At 37.2% G+C, this 23,862-nt stretch overlaps 1 protein-coding gene across 1 annotated transcript in view; it reads right to left on the reverse strand.

Annotated features, from left to right (window-relative positions):
* The window catches only part of LOC150096202 (uncharacterized), an 881,296-nt gene that overhangs the window by 311,616 nt on the left and 545,818 nt on the right, over nucleotides 1-23,862 (reverse strand). Inside the window, exon 23 of the mRNA XM_090409004.1 lies at nucleotides 61-192. Coding sequence (XP_090265130.1) covers nucleotides 61-192 — 132 coding nt within the window. The remainder of the gene's footprint in view (nucleotides 1-60; nucleotides 193-23,862) is intronic.

Here is a 23,862-nt window from a genome sequence, read left to right on the forward strand (position 1 = left end):
AACTGAAGAGAAAATATGTTAAACTGTATATTTACTTTGATGTATAGATTCTATACATACAAAAGTAGACAGCAAGATAGTCTTGTTCTTCAATTAATCTGTATAGCATCTCTCGGTTAATATTTTCTATTGTATCTTCATTTCTTTGCTTCGTCAACCATTCTAAAACCTTTTCCTCCTGGGTCAAGTCACCTAGTAAAGAAGAACATTATACATTATTCTTCAATATTTAAATATTTTATGCATTTTTTTTTTTTTTTTTTTTTTTGTATACTGAAAACCCAAATCACTGAATTGTGCTGATCAGAGAAAAATTTGCCGGCCTGGTTGGTTGAATGACTAGTATATCCACTTTCCAACTAATATGTTGCAAGTTCAAATCCTGCATGGACACAGGCATTTGTGATTGTCTTCAGGTGATGAATTCCATTTTCCAGTGCAAGGTCATAACCATGCTTATTGGAAGCTTTAAATGATTTGAAAAAGTCCCATGTTTTGGTCTCTAGAGCAGGATTTCTGAATTAGATATAAAGTACAAAAATTCTAAAACTTAATAAAAATAGAAAAAAATCCTTAATCCACTCATAATACTTATGTGCTATAGGTTTACAAACTTTACAGGGGTGAAATTATTTATTACAATAATATTAAATTTCCAAACCTGATAAATAAAATAACAGCAAAGAAATAATATGGTTCAGAAATAGAAAATGAATAAGCAATGCAATACTAACTTCTGAATAATATAAAAAGGATCAACTGTCATACAAAAACCAATCTACCACTGCTTCAGAGATTTTGAAAAGAAATTTTGTGAGAATAAGAAGTGGACTGGACTGAAAATATTTTTTTTAGGATAACAAAAAATATAATGGAATCAACAATCTGAAATAAAAATAACACACTCTCACAATGGAAAGATATCAAAAGAGGAGTAAGACAAAGACATGTATCATTATTATTATTAGCCATTCATGGAGACAATGACTCATAGCAGGGAGGTCCTCCATCACAACATGTTTCATCATATCGTGACTTGAATGCATTCACTGTCACCACACTTCCAAGCACTGCATTATGACCACCACAACTCTCCATGCAAATAAACTTGGTCCTCACTCCCTTGCTCACATCCTCCTTCTACATGGAATAACCTCTTGTTCTTCCCCAGTCTCCACGTCTATGATCTTCACATTAACACAATAATAAGCCTTTACCAAGTTATATGTCTCAATGATGCCCCCTCCCATCCTTCTAACCATTAGACTGTACAATTTGCATTCACTCAATCTGCCTTCATACTCAACATTCCAGAAACCATCTTGTTGGTTGTCCCTGAATGCTTTCTAACATCTCTTCATCCTTTCTTTTGACTCAATGACCAAATCTATACACAGTAATTCATATGCAGTCTGATCAAATACAATGAAATCATAACATCCTTAATCTTATATGTCAGTGTTCTCTGCATCATTAGCATAATGTGCTGTGCTGTCCTCAGAATTTTAACAAAATGTCCACAAAATTTCAGGTCCTTATCTACCAACACATCCAGATCCCTCATCTCCTCCACCTCCTCTAAGATAGATATCCCACAAATCTTATACTCTGCATCCCATATGTGCATTCCACACTTTAAAACCTTAATTTGCTATGTTGAACTGCAGGCCCATTCATTCATGCATTCAGTAAGTCCTCTTGCAATGCTACAACATCCATTCTACTCCTCACAGTTCTGCATCATCTACAAATAACTGCATATCACCATTCAAGCCATTCCCAAAATCATTTACAAATAACTGCATATCACCATCCAAGCCATTCCCAAAATCATTTACATACAAATTTAAATTAAACAGCAGTGACCTCAAAACAACAGACTCTTGGACACACAACTAATGACTTTCCTCTTGTGGAATATTGCTCTCCCCAATACAATACACAACTTGCTGTATCTATCAGATAGTCAATCTCCAATCCAGTGCACTAATCTACTATCCAATTCCAACTGTTCCAGTTTAATTATCGATTTGTCATGTGGCAATCTATGAAAGACTTGAGCAAAATCTGAATATACCACTGTGTATGTATCTCCTTTGTCCAATGCACCTGTCACCTTGTTATAGTAAGTAAGTGGATTGCTAAAACATGATTTTCCTTTAGCAAACTCATGCTGTCCATCAAAGAGAATGTTGTTGTCATCAACCCAATTCTGAATTGGTCCTCAGTCCTCACTTGCCTCTCTAACACTTTACCACAACTCCAGACAAACATATTTGCCTGTAATTTGAAGTTTAAATCTTATCATCCCATTATGAAGCATAACGATTTTGCCCTTTTTCCACTCCTTTGGAATTTGTGCAAATCTAAGACTCATGTTAAAAAGGTAAGCTAAAGCAGCTGTTAACTCCATGGAACATTCCCTTAAAATATGTGACGATATACCATAAGTCCTACAACTTAATGACATCAAGTTTACTCAACTGCTCATATAATTTCTGCTCACTCACCATCAGTGGCTCCTCCTCCTTTTCCACTGCTCTCAATTTCTGCATGATATTACTTTTGTGAGGATGAAATACCCTTATGAATTGCTCATTTAACACACTCAATCACACAGTCGATACTACAACCAGTAATTATCAAAAATATCAAGAATTACATATCAAAGCAATTACTTATCTGTAAGCACATGTTCATACTGTCATTCCAGTACATGCCACCAGGCACCATATGACATACCATCATATGGTGGTATGCAAGTATGATGGGTCTCCTGACCTTAATCCAATTTAACATGTCTGGGAGGCTCAAGGTAGGTGTTGCTGCTCACAATCTCCAATTTCCCAAAACTTTAAAGGAGACTCAGGAGAACTTTGCAAGAGTATTTTTGTTTTTATTGCTAAGTGAGAAGTTCCAGGACACCATTATAAGCAGTATGAAATATTGTTGTGAGTACCATATTGCTGTGAGGGTTAATCAAATTCCTCACTGAGGCATTATGACAATCCCATTTTGACTCTCTTGTTTTTGACCATCATCATCCCATCATAATCATCATCATCATCAAATTCCTGCCATGTACCCTCAAGGGGTGTACAAGATATGACAGTACTACATGAAAAAATTACATCATTACTAACTTCCTATCTACAATTTTCATCCAAATTAGTCTGTTACTTGTCAAGACTCCAACATTATCAGATCTTATATTTCTATCGTCTAAGGCACTTTGTACCGTATCAATCCACGTATATCTTGGTCTTCCTCTGGGTCGTTTTCCTGCCAACCTGGCAGAGAACACTTGTTGCTAATCTTTCCTCTCCCATTCTATTTAAGTGACCATACCACCTGAGATTAGCTCTGCTAACGCATTCCTGGATGCTGACAATGTCAAGTTCTTTCCTAATATCCTCATTTTTAATATGATATTGCCATTGATGCCATCTGTTCACGCCTCGAATCTTTCTCAGGACTCTCATATCTGCGGTCTCTAGTCTTTGGTCAAGTGTTTTACTTCTGACCCAGCTCTCAGATCCATAAGTTAAAACTGGTTTGAACACTGTCTTGTATACAGCTAATTTAGTGTTCCGACTAATTTCTCTCTTATTCCATATGAATTTATTCAACTGACTTCCCACCATACCAGCTTTGCTGATTCTGTTGTCTATTTCTATATTTAATTTACCATCTTCAGTAAAAATTGTTCCACAGGTTCTCCATTCACAACACAGTTGACATTTTCAATGATTCTGCCTATTTTCATTGTCTTTGTCTTTTTATTGCTGACCTTCATACCATATCTATTACAACAGCTATTCAATTTAGTCAGAGAATCTTGCAGACTTGTAGCGGATTTATTTAGAAGTATAACATCATCCGCATAAAGCAAAGAGCTGACATTAACATCTCCAATTTTGATATCAGGTTTAATACCACTTTCCTTCATAATGTGATCCATATAGATAATGAATAACAGAGGGGATAATGTACATCCTTGTTTCACACCAGATTTAACATTAAACCATCTTCCTGTACTTCCTTCAATTCTAACTGCTGACTTACAACTCAAATAAAGACTAAGTATTGCTTGATATAATGCCCCATTGACACCATATAACTGCAGTGTATTGAATAGCTTCTCTCTTGGCACCTTGTCATATGCCTTTTCCAAATCGACAAAACTTAAATACAGATCTATGTTATATTCCCATGCTTTCTCGACTATTTGTCGTAAAGTGAAGATCTGATCCTGACAGCCTTTATTTGGCCTGAATCCAGCTTGTTCTTCACCAAGTTTTTCTTCCACAATTCTTCTCAACCATTTCTCAAGTATACTTGCATAGATCTTGCCAGGAACACTAAGTAGGGAAATACCTCTGTAATTCTCACATTCAGTTTTATTTCCCTTTTTATATATGGGTACTATGAGAGCTCTACTCCAATCATCAGGAATTCGTCCCTCTGTCCAGGATCTCTGAACTATGCAGTACAGCCACTGTAAGACTTTTATACCACCATACTTCAGCATTTCTGGTCGAATATCATCTACTCCTGCTGCCTTTCCACATTTCAAGCCTTTGATGGCTTTTTCTACTTCAAGTATGGATATGTATTCTTGACTGCATGCCTGGTCAGTATTTTTTACCACTGTGCTGTCATCACTGCTTGTTTCATTTAGCAGTTTTTCAAAGTAATTACTCCATACTTCAAGGATATCTTTTTCTCCTGTTTTCATGTCACCTTTATCATCTCTAACTCCTTTTACAGCACTCTTTCCTCCATTCCTAAGCTTCTTCAACAACCTCCAGAATATTTTGCCACCTTCTTGATATTTATTTTCTATATTCTTGCCAAAGTCCTCCCATGATTTTTGTTTAGCTAGTTTTACACACTGTTTAGCTTTCTTACATTTGTCTCTGTATTCTGTAAGAGTAAAAGCTGACTTATTTGCCAGGAACTTTTGATATGCTTTCTTCTTTTCCTTCACTGCCTTTTTAACTTCCTGTGTCCACCAGGGAGTTCTGATTTTTTTATCCTTGCACACAACCTCACCACATGCCTCTCTGGCAGAATCAATCAATGTTTTCTTCAGAGTTTGCCACTGAATCTCCAAGGTTTGATTCCTGTTCTCAAACTCTTTCATTTTCTTTTCAATAATCTTTCTGTATTTTAGTCTACAGTTCACATCTGAGAGCTGCTCAACTTTTATTCGCTTTAAAACTTTCTTACATGTTATTCTTTTCAATATGAAATTCAATTTTATCCTGCTCAAGACTAAATAGTGATCACTTCCAATTTCAAATCCTCTGTACACTCTGGTGTCCTGCACCAGGGAGAAAACATCACTATCAACAATAACATAGTCAATGAGACTTTTCTTATTCCTAGCCTCTTCTCTCCATGTGAATTTGTGCACATTTTTATGTTGGAACATGGTGTTAGTTAATAACCAGTCCATGTCCTGAGCAGAAATCCAACAGATATTTGCCATTATTATTAGATTTGCTCTTTTCTCCAAATTTTCCCAAAATATTTTTGTATGTCTCACAATCATTTCCTACTCTGCTATTTAGATCCCCAACAAGGACCAACTTTTCCTTTTTCATTGTGTCAGTTGCTTTTTCTAAAGCGTCAAAAAATTTCTCCCCTTCTATCTTAGTAGAACCTTCTGTGGGACCATAGGCACAAATAAGTCTCATTGTCCAGTTCCCCATTCTCATATTTGCCCACATTACTCTACTTGAGACTGACTGCCATTCAAGAAGATTAGCCTCGTATTTTGTGTTGAATACTATGGCTACTCCTTCTTTTCCTTGATTGTCATTGCCTGAATATAACATTTTGTATTTATTGCTCAGAAAGATCTCACCAGTTTTGGTCTTTTTTGTTTCAGTCACCCCTATTATGTCGATCTGGTACTTATCTAATTCCTCAGCTAGCTCCATTTCTTTGCCATTCAGGCTTCTTACGTTGATAGTACCGTGTTTTTGACCATTGTTTTCATATCCCCATTTGTTACTGAATTAAACTATTTATTTACAGTTTTTGCAGATGGTTCTTTCACATCTCATATCATACTGCTTTTCACCAAATTGCATAAAAAATTCATGACACAGTTGTTATGTTTTTTTTTCTTTGTTCCTTAACATATGGAAACCAGTGTATATTCTGATTTTTATCTGTAAGACAAAAAATGCTGCACTTACACATAGCATATTATCATTAAGGACCACCATTATTCGAAAAATGCTTACTGTTGTGACCTAGCTGGATTGTAAACCTCATAATTGTGAGTTGAGTGGGAATGAAACAGATCCATCTCCTAATTATTGCAAAAGAGGGTTATTCTTTTGTTAAAGAGCAGATGATGAGGTGTGACTGTTGAGAATTTAGGAATGCCAGTGACTATAACAACAACAATGCAATGATAAATAAGCAAAATTTTCAAAAGAATAAACATAATGGCTAGCACCAGATAAGAAAGGATTATTTGTATAATTTAAACAGAATTGTTTCTAAATCTAACGAACACATAACAACTATATGTGATTAACGTTCTTAAACTAGTAACTCAGCTCCAACACATAGTTTGAACATTAGTACCTCAATTTCAAGTCATTTACCTCTACTATAGCATTAAATTTCCAGTGTCATCTACAATCCTACTTGATTATTTACTTACAAAACTCAATACTACTCAGTTACTTTTAACATGTCGATACTTGATGAACTATGTTCAGGAAACGGAGGAGATCAATTCTTAGGTATGAATGTAGTTTTACATGCACAGAGATAAACAGATCATTTGCACACTATGATATCAAGCAGGATAGTGAATCTTTGTCAGTTCCTAGAGACATGTCTGGAACATTCCTTTCAGGACAGAGCTTTTCTTGGCCTTCTGTATTAGAAAATTAAGGAATTGCAAACTCTTCTCAACACAAACTTCCTTTAATAGGAAAGTATTATAGTAAATACACTGACTTAATAACCTTTCTGGGTAAGCACTACACTTCCAGCCACTAGCCCTAAGTTGTTAATCTTCCATCAGTTTCAACTCAGACATTTCAGGCACAATGCCAATGATTTCTTACTAGGCATACACATTACTTCTAGCCAATCTTTCTTGCTTTACTTGCTTCTATATAGTTTGTCTTCTCATCATCTAGCATCAGCCTGTTCAAAGATTATGGGGATCGCTGACACATAGTTGATGGAAGATGATATACTGACAGGAAGAGAAGTAACAGAGTATAGCATTTTTCAACAGGATAGGAAGGGCAAATGCAGTGGTGGAGTACTCCTTATGATAAGTGATCATTTATGTCTCTCAGAGTAGAGGACTATGAGGATAACGGCAAGAACGGTTTTGAAAGTATATGGTGTGAGGTAGAGGTGGGAAAAACAGAATATTTTGTGGGGTGTTGCTATAAGCCAGGTGAAGAGCAGAAGATATTTAGGCAGCTGAGCTAGGCAAGTGCAAAAAGAATGATTATTATGGTAGATTTTAATTACAGCAGTATAAATTGGGAAGAGAAAACTGAATGTAGTAGTAGTAGTAAGGGAATGGAATTTCAAGAATTCTTGAGGGACAAATATCTAAGACATTTGTTCCTCAAGAGGCACCCTTGTTTTAATAATCTGATTGCCTTTTATAATAAATTGACAAGAGTGGTTGATGAATGAAAGGCATATTCTGCCATTTTTTTGGATTTTACAAAGGCATTGGACAGGGTACCACATGATAAGCTGATCCTAAGTTGCAGCACGAGATGAGATGTCAGGTTTGTGAACTAGATTCGAGACTGGCTGTCTAATAGGTATCAGAGATCTGTGTATGAGGGAGTGGTATCAAGGAAGCAGAAGGTTACAAGTGAGATCCCACAGGGATCAGTACTGGGACCTGTACTGTTTAACAAAATATGATATCAGGACTGTACAATGTTAGCTATAAGGTTAGATTGAGGACGTGTAGACTGCAGAGTTTGGGTCAATAGAAGAAGGAGAATTGTATGATTGACAGGATTTAAACTGTTGACTTGTAGTTAAGGATTGACAATGGGGAATTCTTTCATATGGTAGAATAAGGGGAAGGAGCAAGGATGAAGCACCTGGCCCTGGAAGTTGTGAACAAGAGGGTAAGGAGTGATTTCTTTGCATGGAGGGTGACTGAACCTATGGAATGCATTACATGATAGGATAGTGAGAACATAAATGGTGAATGAGTGGTATGATAGACTTTGTGCTGTCTAGGTTGGGCCTCCCATGATAAGTCTTATGACTCCATGGAGGTCCTGAATTATGATGATGATGATGGTGATGATAATAATAATAATAATTATTATTATTATTATTATCTCTACTCCTCTCTTTAGTCCTCATGCTCTCTTGCCAAGTGCCCTCTGCAAATGAAGGCCAACAGCTCCTTTATTTTGCTGTTATCCCATGCACCATGTGACTTAATTTGAATGTGATCATGCTTTCTATCAGAGATGGTGCTGTTAACAACTATCACAAGATGTGATTTGTCACTTGGCATGCAAATAATTTTTGTGAAAATTCAGTCATATGGAATTAGTTTCAGCCATGAGACTGAATTCCAACACTAATATCTCCTTAAACTCATCACTGACAGTGCACTCATAACTTCATCTGGCAGCTGAATCCACACTTTAAGGAGATATCTGATAATTGAGTGGAATATCTCCCTATATGTTTATGAGAAAATGCAAGAAAAACAAGATGACTAAGATGGTGTCAGGTCTGTGGTATGCTGCCTAATTAACATATTTTGCAATTCAAAAACCTTCAACATATCCTCACAGGGAGCATACCACAGACCTGACACCATCTTAGTCATCTTGTTTTTCTTGCATTTTCTCATAAACACATAGGGAGATATTCCACCCAATTCTATGGTTAATTTCCTAATGAGATGTAATAACAAAAGCACCTTTAGTTCATCTACTTCTATTTTCACACTGATGACTGTCACATCAGTCACTGCCGTGGTGACAGTGATCACTGATTGCTATTCATAGCACTTAAAGTACTAGAAATAAAGAGTGATCCCCACCCTCCCCATTTCAACTGCTACTTCTACTGCTATCATCTTCCTACATCCACATTCATTCACGTTATTAATTCACTCTTTCATAATCATCCCTCCTTTTCTTTGCCAAATTGCAAAATAATTCATTGGGATTTCCTTGAGCCTGTTTTTTTTGTGAATTCTACCCACTGAAAAGTGGGTTAAGGGTTACATAATCTGGGAACCCTCTCCAGAGACCAAACATGATCCTTTTCAAGCTGCTTCTGACCTTTAACTGAAAAGTTCAGTCTCATTCCAGGTGATTGAGATAATCTAACAACTAATGACTCCCATAATAATCTTTGACCCAAGCTTGGCTAATTTCCTCTCATAATTTTGCCTTCCTTATCATGCTGGTAACACCTCTTGCCTAGATATGCAGTCATAGTGTTTCCCCTCATTCTCTGACCATTTCCCATGCATTCTAACCTCCTTCCCTTGCAACTTCTTATGCTGTAGCATAAGAAGTTTAAAAAGGCTTCAAGCTGCCTTAATAGGAGCTACTTTTGTACTGTTATGGTGTGATTGCTCTTGCACTGAGACCACTAGAACAGAAGCATTAAGACAGCTAGTGTGGTCTGTGTGGAGACTGTGTGGTCACTACTTCCTATGTTGCACCACTCAGGTGTGATGTGCAGGTACCAAATCATCTGCAGACGACCCAGGTATCAGTCTGGGTGTCGTGCTTAGAAAAGTAGCCACCATACTGTGATCTACTGAGATATCTTTTACCTGGATGAGTTGAGTCTCATCCTCAGAATGAGTCTCAATAGATCACAGTACAATGGTTGATCTTCTAAGCATCACACCCGGACCAGTACCTGTGGATGATTTGGTGCCCACATGTCATACCTGAATGGTGTGGCATAGGAAGCAGTAGTCACACAGTCTCAATGGCTGTCTTACCACTTCTGTTCTAGTGGCCTCATTGCAAAAGTGATTGCATCGTAATTGTGCGAAAGCACCTCAGGCTAGTACAGCATTTCAATGTGTGAGGCTCAAATGATAACGTTGCAGTGGCTAGACAGGATATTCTGACTTACAGGAATTCAATCATCATCTCACATTAAGAATCTAAAGGTGTTCAATTCTCAATGTATATGAAACATAAGAAGTCCATGCACCTAACCACATGAGTACTGTCTCAATTAGAATCTGCCATATGTTTACAACAATAGCCCGACACCTTGCTAATGCCAGGTCAAGACTAACAAGGATTCGGCCAGTCAAAGGTTACACCTTTATCTGATAAGGAATTTGTCATAAGTTTGTCATAATCACATACTCTGCAGTTTCACATATAACCCTTCCTAACTAAAATTTCCATGTTTAGCCACCTTCAAGGTCAAGACTACATGATTAATCTTCCCAGTTGAAGGCAAAGTGCCTATCTTAGTTATGAACAAATACCTGGATGTTATTACCAGATAATATATCCAATCTTTTTGTTCATCAAATTCATTGTATATCTATAAACTGCACAACAACAAATATACAATACTGTATGTAGTTAGCTGTATAACAAATGACCCATTTGTTATTGATAACACTGGCCAACAAAAAAAAATTTTTTCTGCTGATTATGATCTGACACTTGTTTTTTACTAATTTGGGTGGGCTGGTTTCAAATATCAAACCCATTTTTCTCTATCACGTCAGGTTTTTCCTCTATGGCATTTTCTTTTTGCTAATTTGCAAGTTTTTGATAGTTTTAAGGAGGCAGTACTATTTAGAGGATCAAAAAAAATCGATTTTTTAATATTATTTTCTAAAAGTATGTACTTTTAAAAATCTGTTTCTAACTTTTTATCAAGACATTCGAAAAATTCCCGAAGATATAGCCTATTATTCAAAGCGGTGCGCAGATCAGAATCAGAGCGATCACCGCTCTCGCTTGTTAGTAAATGAATAAATGCGTAAGAACCTGCAACGGTACGTACTAGTGCTTTGAATGCGAGAGAGAGGTCGATAACCGACCTAATACATTTAGGTGATGAAAAGTAGGTGATGACAACTGCCTAAAACAAATGAATGCTATATGCGTCATAGCGGACAAAGAACGATCAAAATTAGTCAATCGTGAAAGTATGATGAGCGCTTATAACGTTTCAATAAAGTCTGGTTTTTTTTGTCTTGTTAATTGCATGTTAGTCGGCAGTGAATAAAATACATCATGTATACTACTCGAAAATGTGTCAATAGTGTAGATTCCTTCTGCTACATTTGTGGCAGCTTTACTGTTCCCAGTCAAAGGACAAATATCACTGATTTCGTTAAGAAAGGGTACTTTGCATACTTTGACATAAAACTTGCAGATCAGGACAATTCATGAGCTCCAAATAAAGTGTATAAGTCATGTGTAGAAAATTTACGACAGTGGAGCAACCAAAAATTAGCTTTTGGCATTCCAATGATTTGGCGTGAACCGAAAAATCATGTAGATGATTGCTATTTTTGTTTAGTTCAGACTTCTGGTTATAATAAGAAGAATAAGAAAATAATTGTGTATCCATATCATATCAGAAACAATGGCCTCTTAGAATATCCTTAAATGTTGGAGAACAGAATTATAAATCACCTTTAATCGACAGAGAAAAAATCATTTTTCCACCTCTACACATCAAACTAGGTCTTATGAAGCAGTATATTAAAGCTTTAGATTTACAAGGTGACTGTTTCCAATACATATGTGAAAAATTTCCACGACTTAGTTATGAAAAAATTAAAGCCGGTGTATTTGATGGACTGCAAATTAGAACTTTAATGAGAGACCCAAATTTCATCAACTCTATGAACGAAATTGAGAAAGAGGCCTGGACTTCATTTACGATGGTTGCGAATAATTTTCTTGGAAACAAAAAAGCATGCAAATACAAAGATCTAGTGGAAACAATGCTTTGAAAATTTCCAGCGCCTAGGTTGCAACATGAGCATAAAGCTTCATTTCCTATACAGTCATCTTGATAGATTTCCCGAGAATTTAGGTGCTGTAAGCGATGAACAAGGCGAAAGATTTCATCAAGACTTAAAAACTATGGAAGATCGGTACCAAGGAAGATGGGATTCTCACATGATGGCTGACTACTGTTGGAGTATTCAAAGGGATTGCCAAAACAGAACACAGCAGAAATTGCTACAAACAAAAATTTATTCCCTGAAACTCATGTGTAAGTAAAATTGTTATTTTTTTATAAATATTCTTGTAATTTTTAATGAATATTGTTAAGTAGTTTTGCATCTAATTATCGGCCTCTCTCTCGCATTCAAAGCACGGTTGCAGGTTCTTATACATTTATTCGTTTACTAACAAGCGAGAGTGGTGAGCGCTTCGATTCTGATCTGCGCACTGGTTTGAATAATAGGCTATATCTTCGGGAATTTTCGAATTTCTTGATAAAAAGTTAGGAACAGATTTTTAAAAGTACATACTTTCAGAAAATAATATTAAAAAATCGATTTTTTTGATCCTGTAAATAGTACTGCCTCCTTAAAACTATCAAAAACTTACAAATTAGTAAAAAGAAAATGCCATAGAGGAAAAACCTGATGTGATAGAGAAAAATGGGTTTGATCTTTGAGATCAGTGCACCCAAATTAGTAAAAACCAAGTCTCATATAAAAGTCAGCAAAAATTGTGTTGGACTGTGTAATTATTGTCTTATCATGAGATTCCAAGAGACTGACACCTTTTTATCTGTTTTTTTTATTATTTATTTTTTCATTTGTGAATTAATTTATATTGATGTGTATTTTTATTTCATTTACTCAACACCACATGCCATTAGAAATATCTATACCTTAAATGCTTGTTGGCCACATCGTTACTCAGCTTTCTTGGATGATCACTTCCTCTCTCTTTCTCTACCCAGCTGCTCTAAAATGGAAAATATATACTGTAAACCCCTAACTAATTTGTATGCTTTTCTTAGCTTCCGAACATTCTCTGCCATCTTATCATTGCCAGAGGACTCCTGGCAGTCAATCTTAGCACAATAATCCATATATGGTTTTATCAAAGATTTACAAAGGAAGAGAGACTACATTCCTTATTCCTACAAGTTATATTATTTTCAACATTCAGAGTTATCTGCTATGATCATCCAATCACATTGGCAATGTGTTGTAGTAATCTACTTACTTATTACAATAAAGTGACTGCTTCCTTGGACAGAGGAGAAGGATACACAGTAATATACTTAGATTTCGCAAAGGGTTTTGATAGAGTACCTCATGATAAATTGATAGTCAAACACTAGAGCAGATGGGGTTGGATATTAGATTGGTGCATTGGAGACTGGCTATCTGATAGGCATCAACAAGTTGTGTATGGGGGGAGAGCAATATCCAGGAAAGGGAAAGTAACTAGTGGAGGGCCTCGGGGGTCTGTTTTAGGGCGATTACTGTTTAACTTGTATATTAATGCTATTGGTGAAGATTTGGATGAGGATATTCAATTGTTTGCAAATGATTTAAAGTTACGATGAACCATGAAGAGTAGTGAAGATGTTGTAGCCTTACAAGAAGACTTGAATTGAGTGATTGGGCACAGAAATGGGGATGTGAGTTCAATGTTGCAAAATGGAAGGGTTTAAAATTTGGAAAACAAAGATGGGATGCAGAATTTATGCTTGGTGAGGATATATTGTTGGAGGCAGAAGAAATAAGAGATCTGGGGGTGATAGTGGATAAGGATCTAAAATTTAGGGGACACGTAGCCAAAATTGTGAACAAAACACGAAGGCTTCTGGGAATGATGCGGAGGACATTGACATGTAGAAGTAGAGAGATTCTTGTTCCGTTGTATAAGGCTTTGATTAGGCCACACATGGACTATTGTGCCCAGATTTGGTCACCTGGTTTTCAGAAGGATGAAGAGATGTTGGAAAGGTCCAAAGGCGACTGACTAAGGTAGTTTCTGACCTATGGAATGTCGAGTATGAGGAAAGATTAAGAAGATGTAATTTGCAAAGTCTGTGGACAGCAGGAAGAGGGGAGATATGATACAAACCTACAAGTTGGTAAGGGGTTGTTATAGGATCAATGTGGATAAGTTCTACAGAAAATAGTGAGAGATCGGGGGAGAACCAGAGGTCATCCCTGGAAACTGTATAAAGAGGGTGTGAGTAGGGGAGTAAGGAGTAGGGTTTTTTTTTTCGTACAGAGTTGTAAATGATTGGAATGCCTTGACTGAGAGTGTGGTGTCTGCAAGGAGTTTGAATGGCATGGTATGATCAGTTGTGTGTGTTTGATAAAAGGACCTCCCAGATGAGTCTTTGACTCCATGAGGTCTTGGGCAATAATAATGTCCAGTATCACTCATAGTCTATATCCTCTAATACTTGGGGTGATTTTCCATCAGAATAATATATAAAATGCAATCCCTCACTCTAAAATGCATACCCTTACATTTGGTTGTATTTATCATCATCATCATCATTATTATTATTATCCTAAGACCCCCAAGAGTTACAAACTCATCTAGGAGGTCCCTTTTGTCATACACACAGCTCATTATACCATGCCTTAAATACATTCAAATTCTGTGTAGACACCACACTTTCAGGCAATGCATTCCAATCCTTCACAACTTTGCACGCAAAGAACCTGCTTCTCACTCCCCTGCTTGCACTTTCCTTATACAGCCTCCAAGGATGACTTCTTGTTCTTCCCCAATCTTCCATCATTTTATTAAAAAACCTCTTCAATGTTAATATTATAACTCCTTACTAACTTGTACATCTCTATCCTATAATCTCTTCATCCTTTTCACCTGACTCTGCAAATCACATCATCTCAACTTGTTTTCATACTCAACATCCCAGAGATCAGAAATTATTTTGGTCAATTGCTTCTGCAACCTCCACAAATCTCATCATCCTTTTGAAAACCAGATGACTAAATCTGTGCAAAGTGGTCCATATGTGGCCTAATCAGAGCCTTATGCAATGTAACCAGAATCTCTTTACTCCTACAAGTTATTGTAATCTGCATCATATTCATTGTGTTGTCCTCACAATTTTGGTAATATATCCTCTGAATTTCAGATCCTCATCCATCATCAGACCATCTGTTATTTCTTCCACCTCAAACAATATATATATATATATATATATATATATATATCCTCATCAAAAGTAAATTCTACATACCATCTTTGTTTTCCAAATTTTAAAACCTCAGATTTTGCAACATTTAACTGGTGTCACCCACTCCCATGCCCATTCACTCAGTCTATTCAAGGTAAGACCACAACAGCTGCTCTACTCCTCATACTCCATCTCACCTTTGCACCTATTTAGGGGAACTACTGTACAGCTGTTTGCACATATTCTGCAAACAGCTGTACAGTAGTTACCCTTATCTGCTGGGGATACGTTCCAAGACCCTCAGTGGATAGTACCAAACCCTATATATACTATGTCTTTTCCTATACATACATGTCTAAGATAAAGTTTAATTTATAAACTAGGCAGAGTAAGAGATTGGCAATAATAACTAATAATAAAATAGACATTCTCATGGAAAGGCTTAGACGTTGGTTATACATTCTTACTAAACAGCTTAAGGAAATTAAAATGTACAATAGAATATACATTAAAATAAATTTTAATACACTTCCAATATTTCGACAACATCACGTTGCCATTATCACAGGAACTTAAATACAAGACAAGTGCATGCAAGCACAACACACAGTAAATGAGGAACAAAGCAGGAAGCTATTCTTTCTCCTAAAAGTCCTGATGGTGCCCTCTAGTGGGCAATGTTGGTATTCTTGGCCGATTGGGCTGAAGGTCTTCTGATGTAGGTTTCCCAAATTTGGGGCAGTCTCGTGCACCCAAATTTGTTTAGGTTTGGATTATTTCTTAGGGCTGAGGCTGATTCCATGAATAGCCTTTCGTATTTGAATTTACTACGGTGGATTATCGTGGCTTTCTTCCACCATATTCTATGGCGGGTATCCAGCGCATGGTCTGCAACACCAGAGTGGCTGTATTGGTGAAACCGGATGCAGTCCTTGTGTTCTGAAATTCTGATATTAGCTGTCCTGCCTTTTTGGCCAAAGTAGGACAGCTTACAGCTGCAAGGGACTTGTATACACCAGGTAGATCTAGGGGAGGGAGGTTGGTCTTTAGTGGAGCGGATAAGGAGTGCCAATTTTTTTATAAGGTCTATAACAAGAAGTTAATTCATGTTTTTTTAGGATTTTTGTAATTTTTTCCGAGGTGCCTCCGATATAGGGAATGATGATGGATTTAGAGTAATCCTTGTTGCGAAGTTGGGAGGGGGTTGTGGTTTATTGGTTTCAATATTTTTTTATTGGATTTTTTTTTTTGGGGGGGGGGGGGTAGCCATTGGCTAAGAAAGTGTTGAAAATGTGGTTTAGTTCTGTGGTTAGGGCATTGTCGTTTGAACAGATAAGTTTAGCCCTGTTTATGAAGTGTCTTAATGACTCCATTTTATTGTGAGGGTGAGAGGGATTGTTGGTGAATGTATCTGCCTGTATGGGTCAGTTTTCTATACACTGAAAAAACCAAGGTTCCATCAGGCTGGCAGGTGACTAGTGTGTCTAAGAAAGGAAGGCAGTTGTTTTTTTTGTTCTGCTTCATTCCTCATTTACTGTGTGTTGTGCTTGCATGCACTTGTCTTGTATTTAAGTTCCTGTGATAATGGCAACGTGACATTGCCGAAATATTGGAAGTGTATTAAAATTTATTTTAATAGTCTATTGTATATTCTATTGTACGTTGTAATTTCCTGAAGCTATTTAGTAAGAATAAAATAGACAATTATAACAATATACTGTAATGAAAGTTATGTGAATGGAATCTTAGCAACCTTAGGACACTATAGTTTTTTCTTTCCTTAATGAAGTCAAGAACTTTCACTTTTTCCCTTAAAGGAAGCACTTTACAGATTCTCTTTGGCATATCCGAATTACCAACATCACTACTCTTGCGCTTTACAGCCATTATTAAGTAAAATAAGGGTTAATTGAACACAAGCATTGATGATAGAGTATACAGTACAGTGTGGATACGCTGGACAAAGGGATGATTCATGTCCTGGGCGAGACGACACCAGATTTCATCACGCTACTCAGAACAGCACTCAATTTAAAATTTCCGAATTGTTTATTTCTTGACTTTTCCATTCAATATTTTTGAACTGGAGTTGACCCAGGTAACTAAAATCACAAATAAGGGGGATTATGGTATGTTTCCCATTCAAATTTTTCCGAATATCATTAACATACGGGTTGAACAGTAATGGCCCAAAAACAGACTCCTGAGGCACACCAATAGTGAGCATCCTCTTCTGGGATATTGCTCCCATACAAAACTTGTTGATATCTATCAGACAAGCAATCTCCAATCCAACACACTAGTCTAATATCTCACCCATCCACTGTAATTTGACTATCAACATATCATGCGGTAATCTATAAAAAGCCTTTGCAAAGTCTAAGTATAGCACCATGTATCCATCTCCCACAAACAATGCTGCAGTCACCTCATTGTAATAAGTAAGTAGATTAATAAAACATGACCTCCCTTTAGCAAATCCGTGCTGTCCACCAAAGATAATGACATTGTTGTGAACCCAATTCTGGATCGAGATTCTCGCCAGTCTTTCCAACACTTTTACCACAACACCTGACACACAGATTGGCCTATAATTAAATGCTTGAATTCTGGCACCTCCTTTATGAAGTTGTACACTCTTGCCTTCCTTCCACTTTGGAACTTGACCCAATGTAAGACTCATATTAAACAAATATGTCAAGGCAGTTGCCAACTCCCTGGCACAGTCCTTCAAAATATGCAGTGATATTTTGAAGGACTAAAATCATAAAAATCATTAAAGTTTATGATTTTAATTATCATTAAAATCATAAACTTTAATGATAATTAATATCAAGTTTGTTTAATTCCCAATATAGCTCTTCCTCACTCACAGTCAGCTTCTCCTTCTCATCATCCACTGCTCTCAAACTTTCCATGATGTTGTCACATTCACAAGGATGAAAGACCTTTATGAAGTGCTTATTAAATATCTCAACTATATCCTCTGCAGCAGTTGTCCTTGTACCACTTTCTCAAATCAATGCAATCCAACCATAATATTTCTTACAACAGAGTTACCCTCCTGGCCTTTTTGTATTCCTCATGGAATTGATTATTACCAGTCCTCTTATGTTGCCTCCATAATGCCTGTTTTTCTCTGTATTGCATGCTTAATCTCTTCATTCATCCATGTCATACCTACTTTATTTAACCGTTTGACCTGTGAATACATTTAGAATTGCTTCTACTACAAAGTTCTTGAATATCACCCAAGCAGCACTGATCTCCTTTCCACTCATCTCATCATTCCATACTACAGCTCAAACTGTACACTAAGCTTCTCGTAATCACCAGAATTCTGGTTTTAAATATACCCTTTCCTCACAAAAGTCTTCACATGGTTGGCAACCACCCAAATAATCATTTCATTGTCACTCTCACCAACTGGAAGGAGATTTGATACCTCATTTATAATAACATCCTCTAATGATAATCAAATTCAAGATCCTCAATCCTTGTGTGTCATCTTTTACGTATTGCCTGAGGCAGTTGTTGTTCCTGAACTCAAGAAATTCATTGTCATTATTTCTGGTTTCTATCTTGTCATCCCAATCTATGCTGCCATAATTAACATCACCCATAATGGTATTTCTTTTGCTATTTGCTTGGCTAATTTGCTTATACCTTCCATGATCACTAGCCTCTGCATTACCAAGTCTATAGCAACATCCAATAGAGTATTTCATTCTATTCACCTTTGTCTCACACCATACTAGCTCAACGCCATTACCACTATGAGCTCAGGAGACAGCTTGGGGGATTTTCAAAAACTATCTAGTAGATGCAATGTCTAAATGTATTCCAAGGACGAGAAGGTTAAATAAGGTAGGTGTGAGATGGATGAATAAAGAGATTAAGCATGCGATACAGAGAAAAAGGGCATTGTGGAGGCAGCATAAGAGAAGTGGAAGTAACCAATTTCATGAGGTCTACAAAGACCAGGCAAGGAGGGTGACTTGGTTGTGAGAGTAGCTAAAGAGAGCTATGAACAGCAGTTAGCTAATGAAGCCAAAAAGAATCCAAGGGAGTTCTTTCGATATGTAGCCAGCAAAAGAGAGAATAATTATGGAAGGATGACATTGATAGGAGAAAATGGTATAAAGACAGATGTTGCAGAATGTGTGGTGGAGATACTTAATGAGCAGTTCATAGAGATCTTTCAATCTTGTGAATGTGACTTCATGGAGAGATTGAGAGCAGTTGATGATGGGGAGGAGAGACTCACTGTAAATGAGCAAGAGGTGTTTGGGGAGTTGAGTAAACTAGATGTAAATAAGGCTGTGGGACTTGATAATATATCACCGCATATTCTGAAGGAATGTGCCAGAGAGTTGACACCTGGCTTGACATATTTTTTTAATACGAGTCTTGCACTTGGTCAAGTACCTAAAGAGTGGAAGGAGGGCAAGATCGTGCCACTTCATAAAGGAGGTGATTGAACTCAAGCCTCAAACTATAGGCCTATCACTGTGTCAAGCGTTGTGGTTAAGTTGTTGGAGAAGCTTGTGAGAACTAGGATCCAGAGTTGGGTAGACAACAATGGTATAATCTTGATGGACAGCATGGATTTGCTAAAGGGAGGTCATGTTTTAGTAATCTACTTACTTATTACAATAAAGTGACTGCTTCCTTGTACACAGTAATATACTTGGATTTCGCAAAAGCTTTTGATAGAGTACCTCATGATAAGTTGACAGTCAAACTAGAGCAGATGGGGTTGGATATTAGATTAGTGCATTGGATTGTGGACTGGCTATCTGATAGGTATCAAAAAGTTGTGTATGGGGGTGCGATATCCAGGAAAAGGAAAGTCACTAGTGGAGTGCCTCAGGGTCTGTTTTAGGGCCATTACTATTTAACTTGTATATTAATGATATTGATAGAGCCTGTGTAGCTCAGTGGATGTGGCGTTTGCACACCACGGCATTTGGCCACACGAAGGAAGACTTGGTTTCGATTCAGTCAGCAACTAGAGGAAATTTTTCTAAGCCTTTTTTTGACCGGTTCCCGAGTGTTGATCTCTGGCATGGGCAAGCGGGTTTTTCCTCCCGGAAACTCGGGTTTTTCGTCCTGTAAACTCAAGAAAATCGACCGTAGAACCCACATTATTTCAGACATTAAATATATTGTGTTAGGGTTAGGGACCATGAGATGGCGGCACATTTGAGCCGTCTCTCTTCACTGTGAACTGCTAAATTAGTGATAGCCTTGGGCCATCTATCTCTGATTGATACCACTGGAGATTGAACTGCCCACTCAGTCTCCAAAGTTAGATAGGGCTAAATGGCCTCGCCTACTCCCGTAGACGGGAATAAAAAGGCATTAGCTGATTAATGATATCGGCGAAGATTTGGATGGAGATATTCAGTTCTTTGCAGATGATGCAAAGTTGGGATGAACCATAAAGAGCAGTGAAGATGTTGTGGCCTAGCAAGAAGACTTGAATAAATTGAGTGATTAGGCAAGCATATGGGGATGTGAGTTCAATGTTGCAAAATGGAAGGGTGTAAAATTTGGAAAACAAAGATGGGATGCAGAATTTATGCTTGGTGAGAATATACTGTTGGAGGTAGAGGAAATAAGAGATCTTGGGGTGATAGTGGATAAAGATCTAAAATTTAGGGCACACATCGCCAAAATTGTGAAGACAACACAAAGACTTCTTGGAATGATGCAGAGGAAACTGACGTGTAGAAGTAGGGAGATTCTTGTTCCATTGTATAAAGCTTTGATTAGGCCACACATGGACTGTTGTGCCCAGATTTGGTCACCTGGTTTTCAGAAGGATGAAGAGATGAAAGGGTCCAAAGGTGACTGACTAAGGTAGTTTCTGACCTCTGGAATGTTGAGTATGAGGAAAGATTGAGAAGATGTAATTTGCAGAGTCTGGTGGAGAGAAGGAAGAGGGGGAGATATGATAGAGACCTACAAGTTGGTAAGGGATTGTTATAAGATCAATGGTGGAGAAGTTCTACAGAGAATAGTGGGAGATCAGGGGAGATCAGAACCATAGGTCATCCCTGGAAACTGTATAAAGAGGGTGTGAGTAGGGGAGTGAAAGGCAGGTTTTTTTCATGCAGAGTTGTGAATGATTGGAATGTCTTGCCTGAGGTTGTGATGTCTGCAAGGAGTTTGAGTGTGTTTAAGACACAGTATGATGAGATGTGTGTGTGATAAAAGGACCTCCCAGATGAGTCTTTGACTGCATGAGGTCTTGGGTAATAATAATAATCTCTACCTTGTATGAAAATAACTCTTTTTGTATCATCAATAGCACTCCATCTCCCTTTTTACCCTTTCTATCTTCACAAAATACACCGTCCCTTTTCACATCTATTCCTGTCAGGATATCATTCTCATCCAACCATGTCTCTATTATTCCAACAATTTTTTGGTTGAACAAACTCAATCAGTGCAACCATTTCATTTCCCTTGTTTATGATATTTCTAGCATTTGTATACAAACATAACAGTTCATTCTTATATCTATAACAAGTTTCACTGATACCACTTATTAGAAGTGACTTCTCCATACATTCATCGAGCCATTTCTTTTTCTTCATACTTATACCAGAACCTTCTTCAAATCCAACTGTTTTCCCTACATCCCAGTTCATCAACTTCTCTTTTTGTCTACAAACACATTTACGTCCTCTTAGATCATCAACCTTTTTCATGCTGTCTTCCCCTGTTCAATGTGAGTCTCCATGTTTCCTTTTTTATCTTGCACATGTGTTACCTAATTTTCTATGCTCATGCTGCCCACTTCTTCATTCATAAGCACCACTTCAATCTCTCCTTCCTTATTCTCCTGATCTTTCGCTTCTTACTTGCTCAGGTTCATTCTCTGCACTCATGACTCTACCTTCCAGCACACTGACTACCTTTCCTGTCATACCATTATCTTTTATCCTTTTCAACAACTTCCTGGTATACAATCTTATATTCTCCTTGTACCCAGTCATTTGTCCCTGCTACCACTGTTAACTCACTTGTTCGCTTAGTCCTTACATCCAACACCTCGGTCACTCTATTTATTTTATCTAAAGGAAAATAAACCTTGTGCATCTTCTTATTTACCACACCTCTAATAATCACCACATTTAACTGATACTTATCATTCACTTGAAAATACGAAGCTAAGTAGACCGTTATGAGCTAATAATAATACCAATATATTATAGAACAAAATTTTCGTTCTTGCTTCATAGATATCTTTAGTATGATATGATATTAATGGCACATTAAAATTTTTCTGTTATTATTATTATTACATTACACCTCCAGTGAGTTCCAAAGACTCATCGAGGGAGGGTACCCACTTTACGACTCCCTATTTAGGGAAATGGGAAGTGAGTCTCCCCATTTCCCTATTTGGTCTGTCTTCCACACTTGTTCTCTCATTCTCTACACTCATGCTACTCATTCTCTACATCCACTTCTTCATTCAAAAGCACTACTTCACTCTCTCCTTCCTTACCCTCCCACTCTTTCACATCATCTCTTACTTGATGATATTCATTCTGTGCACTCACTACTTTCCCTTGCAGTATATTTTCAAATGACTTGCACAAAAACCATTCAAATAAAGTCCATCACTCTTATACAATTCATTTTTTTCTCCAAAGTTATTTCACATACTCTTTTCTCTTCACACATCTACTAACATATCGTTCATAATTCTTGCTCTCCACTTCATGCCATCTCATCTCTGTTATACCTGAGCAACACACTTACTACGTTTCCTATCACCCTATTATTTTTTATTCTCCTCAATAACCTCCTTATATCCAGTCTTACATTCTCCTTGTTCACAGGAAAATAATTTGTTCCTACTACCATCTGTTTTGCTTGTTTACTCCTCATATCTAATCTCAATCACATTATTCAAATTACATCCCAAAAAACAAACCTTGTGTATCTTCTTGTTTACCACACCTCTAATAATAAAATTCCCCTACAATGCACTTGCAAGTCTTTTGTTATCTCTTTCATACTAACATCATTCGTTTCCATCTTCTTCTTCTTCACTCTTCCATACATATCTACAATTCTCCTTATTTTACTCTGTATCTGCTTCATTTCTTGTTTCATCCTCACCAACTCAACTTACAAATCATGTGTCATTCTTTAGCAATCATTCACTCTCAGTATCTTATCATTAGTCGCACAAGCTTGTTTGCCATCAACCCCATTCACTATCTTACGATTAATTGCACTCTATTTTTCAACACGGAGGTAGCAGGGTTTTTTCCTCCCGGAAACTCAGGTTTTTCATCCCGCATACAGACAAATCGGCCCTTTGGAACACATGCAATTTACAAACATAGAATACCAGTTGTGTTGGTGGTGGAGGTGGGCAGTAGATGGCGTTGATGTAGATGATTCATAGTAGAGGTTCGGTGTAGTGGTTGAGACAGTTGTAGGTGTCCTCCCGCAATGAGTCTTTGGACTCCTTAGAGGTGTCAGGAATAATAATAATTATTGCATCCTTTCTCAATCATGTTCTTTTCCTCGATATCACTTCCACACACTTTCTGAACATTCGCTGAATCTTCCTCAACTACTGTTTCTGTTATGATGTCATGTTACCTAATCATATTCAAACAAGGCTTGTTGTCAATCAGAATATCATACTTT

The sequence above is a fragment of the Typopeltis vanoorti genome, chromosome 19 (genome assembly GCF_054136105.1).
Source record: "Typopeltis vanoorti isolate ZY-2024b chromosome 19, IOZ_Tvanoo_1.0, whole genome shotgun sequence".
NCBI classification, from domain to species: domain Eukaryota; kingdom Metazoa; phylum Arthropoda; class Arachnida; order Uropygi; family Thelyphonidae; genus Typopeltis; species Typopeltis vanoorti.